This window comes from Enoplosus armatus, chromosome 5 (assembly GCF_043641665.1).
Source record: "Enoplosus armatus isolate fEnoArm2 chromosome 5, fEnoArm2.hap1, whole genome shotgun sequence".
NCBI classification, from domain to species: Eukaryota; Metazoa; Chordata; class Actinopteri; order Centrarchiformes; family Enoplosidae; genus Enoplosus; species Enoplosus armatus.
In genome coordinates, this window is record NC_092184.1 from 20,856,141 (window position 1) to 20,868,716 (window position 12,576).

At 41.3% G+C, this 12,576-nt stretch overlaps 2 protein-coding genes across 2 annotated transcripts; both read left to right on the forward strand.

The window, feature by feature from the left end:
- The first annotated feature begins 844 nt into the window (after positions 1 to 844).
- Positions 845 to 7,814, forward strand: lbhl (LBH regulator of WNT signaling pathway, like). Its single transcript, XM_070906063.1, has 5 exons — positions 845 to 854; positions 1,860 to 2,040; positions 6,358 to 6,433; positions 6,866 to 7,160; positions 7,744 to 7,814. The coding sequence occupies exons 1-5, from the start codon at positions 845 to 847 to the stop codon at positions 7,812 to 7,814; spliced, it is 633 nt and encodes a 210-aa protein (XP_070762164.1).
- A 2,254-nt stretch (positions 7,815 to 10,068) lies between these two features.
- c5ar1 (complement C5a receptor 1) lies at positions 10,069 to 11,850 on the forward strand. The gene is made up of 2 exons (XM_070906205.1): positions 10,069 to 10,098; positions 10,344 to 11,850. The coding sequence occupies exon 2, from the start codon at positions 10,356 to 10,358 to the stop codon at positions 11,403 to 11,405; it is 1,050 nt and encodes a 349-aa protein (XP_070762306.1). The 5' UTR covers positions 10,069 to 10,098; positions 10,344 to 10,355; the 3' UTR covers positions 11,406 to 11,850.
- Positions 11,851 to 12,576: the final 726 nt, after the last annotated feature.

Genomic DNA, 12,576 nt, shown 5'->3' on the forward strand with positions numbered 1-12,576 from the left:
AAGGTGGACTACTGATGGTATTCAGAGTATTAAATTCCACATAGCTGAATTATTCATGATCTTGGCATTTACTGTGTTGTTCGTTTGAGACACATCTAGATATGCTGTTATTGAACATGATTTAAATAAATATTTAAATCGATTGTGAGCACATTTGTGACAATGAATATTAATTATAATTATTTTTGAGATTGTGATAACATTTCTCTTTTATAGGTTGCATTAATCATTATCGTCGATATCTGTTTTTTGATGCGTTTTTATTTTTGTGGCAGTGGCAGGATAAGAGAGAATTAGCGAGCAAAGCCAAGCCAGAAGGGAGATTAAGGGCAGAATTGAGAAATAAACACAGCCACGTCCTCACAAACTTGTAATCAGTTGTAGTGTCTCTGCCTCTGGCTTTTACATGTTCTGCTCAGCAGAAGTTAGACTTAAAGAAAGTTGTAGTGTCTCCGCCTCTGGCGTTTACACGTTGTCCCAGCTCCATTTCAGAAAAACAAATGTTTCAGAATGTTCTTTGCAAGTAAGCTGGCGTGAAATTAGAGTTCACTGGTGCTCAAGTTTGGTGAAAAATGCCTGAAGTGATGTTTGACAGGTTATGTATTGTATTTATGTTCTTTTTTGCTAAGCAAACATACATGATTAGAAGACAATTCAGATATATGGTGACAATAATTGCATGAAATGTGTATTAGTTAACATTAACATTTGGTCTGTGCAGGAGGCTTCCATGAATAATTTGTAGAGAACAGCACTGATGTACATCCACCTCCATGTTATCAGTTCAGTTTCGTTTTCTAACAGCGGTACATTTCGTCCAGAGTCCCTCAGTTTGTGCGCGTCCATGACCACAGGTAACTACTATTTAAAGATGTGAAAGTACTGTCAGCTATTTATACAGTCATTTTTAAGTTTACCAGCTGTTTATGTAACAAAGGGCAGGTGTAAGATGTCGGGGCTGTAGGCTGTGCTCATTGACCAGCACATCCACACAAAGTTTTGAACTGTAAAAATGAGGAATCATTTTGAAAGAGCTCTCAGAATTTCCTTCACCAATGGTTCTGAGGAAGCAGGACGTCCTTCTTGTTACACTAGTTCCTTCACTACCTTGTTCCACATATAGCCTACTGACTTAGCCTACAGAGGGGATTACACACTGCTGTTAGCAGCGCTCTGTCTGTTTAGCAATAGTTGGAGCCTGTTATATATATATCTATCTATCCCCTCCCCTCCCCTCCCCTCCCCACCCCTGAGCCCTTGATCCCTGGGCTAATTCCATGAATCGTCCAAATCTAAATCCACTGATGGAGCAACGGCACACACAGGGAGAGAGAGAGAGGACAGACAGATAGGATGGGGAAGATAGAACTCCTATCAGCTCCTACCAAATGTGCAAAACTTCTCCTTGTCCATTTTGTGAGCAGTTATGCTCCTCCTGTGTCACTTTAGCTTCCCTCTACAGTGGGGCCATGTGCCATCCGTGTGCCCTTTATGTTGTTTCTTTACAGATGCACCAGCGACCCAGTGTGCCAACTCATCACAGGGGACTGTCAAGCCTGGCTGACGTCACCCATCCAGCCTCTGTAATCGAAAGAGACGCTAATCCTGCTCCTCTCCAAAGCCTGGCAGTGGGGTGGGGTGGGACAGGGAGGGATATTGATAGAGACACGAGGAAGGAAGTTGGATACGGGAGACGAGGGAGCGCATGTAGGCTTTGGGCTAGCAGACAGACTCAGCACGGACCTGGACAAGTGAGACAGGTGCTGTCCTAAGTGACAAAGGATACCAGGCACACGTCCACCTCCTGATCCTCTGCTAAACTCCTGGGGCACCGGAGGGTTTGGGACCCCCCCATCCAGGCTTCGCCCTGGAGGCCAAAAGCCTCGCTGAGGGCTCTGTGGAGGGGGAATGCTGTGGGAGCTGCTCACCTCCTCCTGCACCCCCTCTCGTGTCACCCGTGCTCACTGTGGAGGAGCCGGGCTTCACCACTGTGGAGCTGTGCCATGATGGAGAAGACATCTGCTTGACTGCGAGTGAGGGGTAAGAGGCTGCTGAGGTTTGTCTGTCTGTGTGTGTTTATTTTAGGCACAAATATCATTCATAATAGCAAGAACTGTGGGCTTTTCCTTGGCTGAATTCCACTTTGTGTCCTCAACCCGTCCCTGAACCGACAACACTAAAAGTTTCACTCTTGATGTAGGTGGAGAGTAAAAAGTGTGAATTTTCTCACACTGGAGACTCCCATCACAGTAGAAAATACAGCTCACAAAACAATTTCAACACAAGGTCCATTTATTAGCTGCTCTGGAGCTTTCAAACACATCCTGCAATCAACAGCAGTCGATGTTTGCCCAGTTGTGATTGAATTGTATTTGTTCACATTTCTTTAGGGACTTCTCATCCGTGTTGGCTTAAGTTCATTCCCGACCTTGGAAACAGTTGTTCTTGGAAACAGTCTCACCACATGGTCCATAGCTTTCATTTATATTATTACACTCAAGATATTTCACATCTCTCTATTTATACTATTGATTAAGAGGGAAAAGAATAAACCACCTTTAACTTACATAGGGTTTGCTATCTATAGTACTAACAAGATAATGAATGATTACTGGAGTGTCCTACGAAAGGTTTAGACTGTTAAATCCTCATTTGAGCAACGGAGACCACATGCATGGAATGAAACAGAAATAGACTTTTTAGAACAGATATATTACAGATGTGGGAGGTTCAGTGATTCACAGAAACAGTACTGTGTCAAAGTTATATAGTTAGATGTTCTATTTGCACTACGATTGAGTGTAAGTGCATGTGTGTTAAAGGATGTGGATGTGTATACGGCTTGGAAGAAGAGAGAGAAAGTTTGTTTGGAGATTTTGAGGTTTTGAGACGTCATCAAAAGGTCAGCAACTTTAGGTCTGTTTGCTGTGTGGTTGTGGAGTGATGAACAGAGGTTATGACCCCAATAAATGGTACTGTCAGTCTACTTGGTACAAGATTTCTTTAATCCTGGGCACATGTTTAAATCATGTAACAGTCCAGCTCTGGTGATGCTCGAAAGGTGTAAAAGGGGTGTCTTACAACAGGAAGCCCTCTTGGCCAACTGTAATGGGACCTCAAAATGAACAGCATGATAAATCTGACCAGTTTGTGGCCCATTTATCTCACCATTTGTGTCTGAATGGACAAGAATGTGACTGTAGAAATACAAAAAAGTCCAAGAGCAATGAGCAAATAGTTTCTATGATGGAAACAGGAAAAGAAATGCTAACCACTTAGTTTGCTATCAAATCTCTCACACTGGCCACAGTTTCCTCTTCCTGATGACGTCTATCTTAGTGAGAACTGGGCATGTGGAGGTCACCTGGCTTGTGATCATTGCAAATGATGAAACACACTGTGTGGTAGAATGAAGCCATTTAAATCATCCCATGGAGCTTTCAGTTTAACTGAACGTTTTTGATTTATTTTATAATTTTCATTATAAAATAAATCTCTGTAGATTCTCTAAAGCTCTATATCTTCCCTTGAATCATTTATAAATTATAATCATTTGCAGTACATCAGTTATTTTACTCGTATGTTTAATTGTCAATTTTGATTTAGTTATTTCAAATAGTGTTATACTGTTTGCTTGAACTCGTGTCATGCAAAATACAGTACGCTGCACAAAGATGACGATGATTGTTGACTGAGCTGAAACATGCAGGTGTTTAGAGGGAGTGTATATGAGAGGGATTACATGGAGGTTAAGCTTCTTCATCATAATAGCTGCTGAAAGTTTCCATCCCAGGTGGCACACAAACAGCTTAGCATGACACAGTTGACAGCAGCGTAATATCAGAAATTGAACTGTAAGGCTGCGCACATTCACAAGTGGGTCAAAAATGATAGCATCCTCCCAAAGCTGATCCTGTTTAGACGAGGACAGGGCGTCCTCGTTTGACGGCTGTGCAAACTGGCTTAGTGTTTCTTCATTTGTCATATTATACAATGAACTTAAGCATGTTGATAGGAACGCTGAGCCTGACATCTGCCACATTAAGGCAGTCAGAGAGAAAAAAGTCTGCTAAAATCAATTCGGATCAATTCTATTCAGAGCAGAGAGAGAGAGGGAGGGAAACACACTGATGCAATTCTTGAAATTCACAATTGTTGAAATGATTCTTCCTGTATCTAATACACCCAAAGGAACCAAATAGCCTTGCTGGTGTCAGACATAAGACATTATGTATTTTATAACCACTTTTAGACCATGTGTGCAGCTGGTGAGACCTTCAACATATTGTACACTTACTGTACTACTTGATCTGAATCTTATTGAATGCTTCTCAAACTGGCTACCTCAGAGCAGACATTTACATCAGCTTGTAGATGGCTTCTGTTATGGCAGACATAAGTGCGTACTAGCATGTAACCAAAATAAAGAATAAACTATAAAAGGGTTCAAGTACTGCATATCTTAGAACAAGACTAAAAGTCTACAGCCAAACTAGCAGCTTTGTGAGGCTGCACTTTGCATGCCAACATACTCACAATGACAGTGCTAACATGCTGATGTTTAGCAACCATCTTAGTTCAGCGTTAGCATGCTAACATTTGCTAATTAGCACTAAACACAAAGTACAGCTGAGGCTGGCATAAAACAAAGTAGGTCATGCTAGCCATGTATCGGTATGTATTATTTAATTCATTTACAGTGATAGATAAATAGTGCAGTATATACTAGGTCACATACATAATGACATACAGTGGATCTGCTGTATATTTAGACCCTTTTTCTGCTTGACATCTTCTTGTTCTCTACCTAAATATTTCAGTGTATTTCCAGGAGCACTTTCAAAATAGTTTGATTTATCTCCTTAGCTTGACGTAGCATGTGACTGGTGCTGCTGTTAGCAAATAACAAGTACCCGACACAGGGTCTAAAAACAGAAGGACTAGAGATTAGATCAGTCTTTCAACTGAAATTTAATTTAAGCGTAAGCAAGATTTAACAGATTGTGTCATTACACGATGGCCTCTGAATGACAACAAACCATGATTGGTACTTATGGAGAGAGGAGAGACACTAAGACACAGTGAGAGAAAGAGAGCGGGAGCAGGAGAGAGGGATAAAAAGAGGATTCGGACAGATCCTCAGTCCTTCTTAATCCCCTGTCGGCTTTTCTGGAGACCATAAACAGATTGACGTTGGATGTGGACACAGGCTCATGCATGTAACTGAAGCAAGTGCCTACTTTAAGGATACTGGGGACGCAACATGCTGTCTGATAAAGGTCACAGGATCAGGGCTTGGCTAAAAGATAACAGAGGTGACTTGGTGTTTTTCACACCAAATAGTGCAAATAGTGGCTGTGAGGGGTTATATAGGGGTTTTCAAAGGCTCACAGCTCTTTGTCAGAGTTGACAGACCCAAAACATCACATTTGTCCTGTCAGGCTTCCTGTCAGAAAATAAAATATGAGCGTCAGAGGACATAATCCATTTTAGTATCAAACCCTATTTGAGTTCTGCGCTAATCCGGACAGTGTGTTTCAGTGTGTGTGTGTTAGGAGAATCACACACTCATGGTTCACATAGTCAGACCAGCTTTGGCCAATCAGATGTAGGACAGAAATCTCTAATTAATCTAGTACGTTGGATACTGTTATACTGGTGTAAATCAGCTATGATGACACAGGGACGCGGGTAGGGAGGTGATGTTATTTCATATAAAACCAGATGAAGTGATTTCATCTAGTGGTTTTGTTTTTTTGAGTTTTTGACTAGCATGTGATCATTTAGAGAGGCGTATGATCCGAGAGTGATAAAGTCACTGGAATGAAATAATTCATCCAAAACTAATACTGTTTCTCAGTATTAACCAAAGAGCCATCCTCAGCAGACAAACTATTAGCTTAATGCATTAAGGCCAATCCACTTCTTAGGTTTTTAAATGTATTCTAAAGAAATTTATTTGGCATTTCTACTGTTGCAGTAAAATTTATTTCAATGACTTCCTGAATGGGATTTCTATGGGTTTCTACAGGGATACCCAAGGAGTTTATGCATCTGAATTGGCTGTAATGGGATTTCAAGGAGGGTTTTAAAGTCTTCTAAAGTCTGCACTTCTAAAGCAAAAGGATTATGAAAATGGGGCTCTTTTGAGGTCCCATGAGAAATTCAAGGTCTAATGTAATGCTACTAGAGTTCTACAAAACTTGCTCTATGGGGATTTTTGGAGTTCTACAGTCTTAAAAGGATTTTTAGGAGGATTAAAATACTAAAAAGAGATTTCTTACAGGGAAGAGAAGGTTTCCACACTGGGTTTATGGCACTTGCTCATTTACAGTGTTTCTTTGTTTCCCGCTGCAGAGAGATGGAGGAGATGGGCGGTCAAGATCCAAACTGTGAAGACCTGCAAAGGAAGGACCAAAGACTGCCGTTCCAGGTATGTTCCATCATCACACTGTGACCAGACTTGTTCAAATTATTATTTAAGTGTTGCAACCCAATTTATCACATCAAGACAACATAATAGTTTCAGGCAAAATGTAAATTTCATGTTACTTAATTTATTTTAAAACAGGTTGGTCATAAAATGCTAGACAGTGGTGACACAAATGCCGATAAAAACAAGGATTAAAAACAACAAGACACAATAAGCACACAAAATCCAAGGTCCAGACATTGCGTAGGTGTGTGTGTGTGTGTGAGGGAGAGAGAAAACTGTAGGATTAGTCAATATGAGAGTGGTCAAAACTGGACAATATACCAAAATCATTTCTTCTAGCACTGACGTATTTTTCTGTAAACCAAACTTACTTTTAGTATGACTTTTCTGCTCAATTCTCAGTCAGCTCCCCCCCCCCTTTTGCTCCAGATCTTCCCTGACCCTGTTGAGGTTGTCCTGGGCCCAGAGACCACCTTGAACAGCCTGGACCACGACCACGAGAAGGAGCGTCTACCCTCCATCGTTGTGGAACCCACAGAGGTGAGCGAGGTGGAGAGCGGAGAGCTGCGCTGGCCTCCAGAGAACATGGACATGGAGGAAGACGAGGAGGACCTGTTCTTGGAGCAGTGCATCCCCCCGGCCAACATCGCAGACTGGGGAGAAGAGGAAGAGGAAGAGGAGACGTCAGTTATACTGAACCAGCAGCAAGGCTTGACACTCATTGGTGAGTTGAACATGTTATCATACTCTCTGCTTTACACTCCCTCTTTGATAAACACCCTAATGTTCTGCTTGGCTGCCTGTAGTTTGCTAGAACATGTTCGTTTTCTGTAGCCGTCACTTATTTTTGGTTATCACACAGAGTCAGCATTTTTATGCTCACTTCTCACATTTTGGGTGGGAAAATGTGTGTGTGAGTGAACTACTACCCAGACTGGATGCAGCTGAGCTGAGAAATGGCACTGCTACCATAAACCACAGAACAGCATAGGATTACAGCAGACTATCACACAGTCAGCATTTCCATGACGCCTTGTTTCTCTCATTTTTGGTGGGAAAGTGTGTGTGTGAATATTCTATTTCATAATACCTTATTACTGTATAGGTGGTGACGTATACACTTGGAAACACCCAAAACACCATAATCGCTTAGCAAACACGTTAACAACCAAAGTCCTACTGGCGTCTTTTAGTAACCACATACATTATACTCCAGCTCCCACTTTCAATGTACAATGAGTGCCAAATGTTTGATGTGAAATGTTTGAAAAACACAACATAAAGACGATGTACTTTTCTTTCTGCAGACCTTCAGTCGGATGCTTTTAGAGACGACACCCCAACGCTTCCACCGAGCAGCGCTCCGGCCCTCAACTGACTTCCCCTCAGATGGCCCCGAGAGGAAACATCCTGACATTAAGTATGACAACAACTATGACAAAACATAGCAACCTGGAGTTTGACAGTGACAGATGATGCAAAGCGTGAACTGAGGGCCAATGTTGACGAAGAGGAGAAAACACAAACACTGATAAACAGCTACACGCCAACAGTGACATTTATGTCCATATTTATATCAGTGTGTACAAGAAGAGCCATACAGACATGTCTGCACACATTGACGCATGAACAGGGCCACAAATACATAAACACACATTCTCAGACCCGCACAAGTCAGCTTTCTGACGCTGGTGACAGATTTGAGCAACATGGTATTTTTACTGTATTTTTTTTTAACTGTTAGGGAAACTTTTGCTGATGTTGTGATTTGGTGTTTCATTTCCCTTGTTATTTCGTAACTTTTAAGGCCTCAGTGATATCATAGGGCTGAAAGAGAACATCCTGCCGTGGCAACAAATTTTCACACAAATCACAAATCGATTGTCTCATCGAACGTCACGCAAATGACTAATGCTGACTAATTGCTGTGATCTTTAAATACAACCCCCCCCCCCCCTTTGCTGGACAGCATTGGACGTTCAGTTTGCTTGTCATGCTTGTTGAACCAAAAAACACGGAGGGCAGCTTTAATTGCTTTTCACAACAACAGCTGTAGGCGCAATAGAATAGTAGGTGTGTAATAAAACTCTGATTTGTGTGTAGGCTGATTTGTGAATAACTTGTATATATGGAAAAGTTGTGTTACTGTAAAATGATTATTATGAATTTGACAATAAAGTATTTTGTCCCACTAATACAGGAATTTAATTTAATTTGTGGTGCTGGGGGTTTATATCATTTCTTATATGATACTTGTTCTGGAATCTAAACTACAGAAGTATCTCATGCAAAATGTGCAAATTACATTGATAACCATCTACAAACTCTGACATACTGAATCATTTTTGCTTTTGTTCCATGCAACATTTTTGTTATTTCAGGTTTTCATATACCCTTATTATTCTTTAGTAATGTGAAACATATTTAAATTTGCAGCACTTGCTAGGACGCTTAAAGTTGTCCATCAAACGGGCCAGCGTTTGTGGTGATGCTTCATGGGGAAGTGAGAGTAAAACCTTCTCACAACATGATGTTCAAGATGAGATAAGATTGAACTTTATTCACCGCATGCACGGAAGTGTCTCAACAGCAAAGGTATGTATAGATGAGCAACAAGATTACTCTATACATAAAAGGGAAGCATCAACCCTGTAACGCCAAGTGTATCATATTTGATACCTGAGTTTTTGAGACCTCTACGTCATCAGTGTGATTTTTTTTTTCCTGAAAAACCTGATGTATACAGTCAGACACATGCAGTGCACCACAAGAAACTGAAGCCCAGGCAGAAACCCATGCCCCTGCGAAGGTTTCAAGCTGCTGTTGGCACCTCTCTCACAAGTGCAGGAAAGGGCAAAATCAAGTGTGGCAGACCACTATCCTCTCCAGAAGCAGGAGGAACACCTCCCCCCGCAAAAGGCCAACCTCTAGTGTGCCCCCTGATGTGAGAAAGGATGGCATTGAAACTTCAAAGCTTAATGGGTTAAAAATGTTGTGTTTTATATGTTTTTGTACAAAAATGATACAAATTAAAACTCATATGCAAATTGATATTTAATTTCTTTTTTAAAAATTTGTCAGAAGGTTCAATAAACACTCCAGTTGGCAATTGTTTCATGGTTCAGGCTTTAGTGTCTTGTGCCTGTCAAATATAGAGAATCATATAGATATATGTATATATATATAGATATATACATACTTCAGCTCTTCATATCATATTTAAAGCAACAGCAAAATGTTTATGAGGGTTTATTCTGAGGTGTGATACAACGTGTCTTGTGTTGTCATTATTTAACATTTACTATCCTTTTGAAATATGTATAGGTCTCTCTTATTAATGCTAATATTGGATTAAGACATGGTACATTATACCACGATCTTTGTATTGATAAATAAAGCTTATATTGTAAAAACTACTACATTTTACTTTGACTTTATCTGGTGAATGCTTTTATTTAATCTTTCCTTTAAATTCAACTTTTTTTTCCAAGGAAGACAACATGTCTTAATTCGCGTGTTCATTTAGCCTTCGTAGGAATATTGTGCAAGTGTGTGTGTGTGTGTGTGTGTGGTGTGGAGGGTATAAAACCTTTCTAAAAGCAGAACAGCTCCATAACTTCATTCTAGCAGTGTGGGTGCAACCTCAACAGGCAACTGAATCTGTAAGTGGAAATATCAGCAAAATCTAATTTCTAAATAAAAAGTTTTAAATATTACTGTAACTACATTTTTACATATTTACAAGATAATTAATGTCATCATGTGTTATGACTGTGCTGGGCTAATTCAGTTTGACATGAAACATTTGTCTCACATCAAATATACCTTTAATGTTTATTTATAATGTTCATTGAAGCATGCTAAAAAGGTTATAACGCTGTATGTTTGACAACTTTCCCACCTACAGTTTCAGCCAACCATGGATTACTATGACTATAACTTAGACGATTTGGCTGACTTTAACATGACTGACTTTAATTACACACTGCCTGAGATTCATCACACTCTGACCCCGGACATTCAACCGATCCAGATAGCGGCTCTGGTCTTCTACGGCCTTGTGTTCCTGCTGGGTGTGCCGGGAAACGCTCTGGTGGTGTGGGTGACGGGCTTCTGCATGCCCCGCTCTGTCACCTCCCTGTGGTTCCTCAACCTCGCGCTGGCTGATCTTCTGTGCTGCCTCTCCCTCCCTCTGCTCATGGTCCCTCTAGCCCATGACGACCACTGGCACTTTGGCCCGCTGGCCTGCACACTGGTCAAAGGCCTGTTTTACCTGGTGATGTACTGCAGCGTCCTGCAGCTGGTCCTGATCAGCGTGGACCGCTGGATGCTGGTCAGCAGACCCGTGTGGTGTCAGAACAACAGGCGACCGAAGCAGGCTGCCTGCGTGTGCGTTGCGGTCTGGTGCCTGGCCCTGGTGGGCAGCATCCCCCAGTTTGTGTACACCCAGGAGATCACAGCGGGTGAAGACAAGCGAGAGTGCCTGATAGTGTTCACTCTCGTCAGCGCCTGGCTCGTCACCTCCTACCGCTTCCTGCTGGGATTCTTGCTCCCTTTCCTGGTCATTGTGGTCTCTCACTGTGTGGTCTACAAGCGGGCAGAGAGTGGGCTGTCGCGTGGTCGGACCCGCTCCAAGCGGACACTGAGGGTGATCGTCGCTGTGGTGCTGAGCTTTTTCCTGTGCTGGCTCCCCTTACACATTGTGGACTTCCTCCTGTTGGTTACCCCTCGGAATTCCCCCTCCAGCCCACACATTTACCTGGCACACGTTTTGTCCCTGTGCCTGGCATATTTCAACAGCTGCCTCAACCCTCTGCTCTATGTGTGTCTGGGCCGGGGCTTCAAGGACAGCATGAACCGCTCCCTGCGCAACATGCTCAACTTCATCAGCGAGGACCCTACGAGCAGAGTGAGCATCACTAACGACACCAAGAGCTCGAGCACTGGAAAGGACACGACTAAAATCTGAGCGTGTATTGACTCTGATAAACTGCGCAGAGTGTTCTTATAAAAGGGTTGAAATGCTCATAGCTGTGCTACAGTTCAGCAGGAGTGGACTCACCACTGCGTTTCACTATTTCACAACTGTGTTTAGAATGAATTGTTTGACACATACTGGTCATGCATTTTCCCTTTAAATTCAAACTTTTGTTCCAAGGAAGACAACACGTCTTAATTCGCATGTTCTTTCAGCCTACGTAGGAATATTGTTCCGAATGATTATTATAATAATAACTGTAATTATAAGGACGTGTGTGGCGTGGAGAGTATAAAGCCTACCTAAAAGCAGAACACATCCATAACTTCCTGCTAGCAGTGTGGGTGCAACCTCAACAGGCCACTGAAACTGTAAGTGGAAATATCAGCAAAATCTAATTTCTAAATAAAAAGTTTTAAATATTTGCAAGTGCAAACACGCCAACTCAGCTGTTTTAATGGACTTTTTTTGTGCTGGATTTTTGCTGAGGCAGTTTGGTTGTATGTACAGATGTTATCGGGAATGAGTCAGAATTGCAACTCAGGAACTATTGGCCAATCTGAAATTCCAGTGACCAAAACCCTTAACACTTCTGTTTTTTTGTTCCCACATGAGGATCATCTCAAACTGCGTTTCTGTGTATTTCTGTTATTAATAAGAATGCAGAAACGTTGTTATCTATACAAGTACTTCTCTTTATGTGTTATAATTCAGGTTGTTTGCAATTACGGAGATAAAATTAATGTTATTTTATATTATCAACAACTAATAATTCGTTCTCGTAACATGTAACAGAAACTTTTCCATAGTGACAAATCTCTGATGCTGGATGGCCAAAGTGCATGTAGATGGTGAGCTCTAGTCTAGTTTGTTTTAGTGTGACAGACTCTAAAGACAATAGGTAAGACTAGAGAAGATGTTTAACAGGTTAAATGAGCTTTAGTTATGTTTGCAGGTTTATCAAATACATGCATTTCAGTCAAATGCAAAATTTAGCAAATTCACACTTTTTCTTTAACCTATTGTCTATTATATATTTATGTTAATTTATGATGTTTTAGACTGATCTTGTTGTACCAGGCCCACAGCATTTAAGAATAAACAAAACAATAAAAATGTGTTAAAGTACCAAAATTAAGAGCAAATGTGCCTTTATTTACAA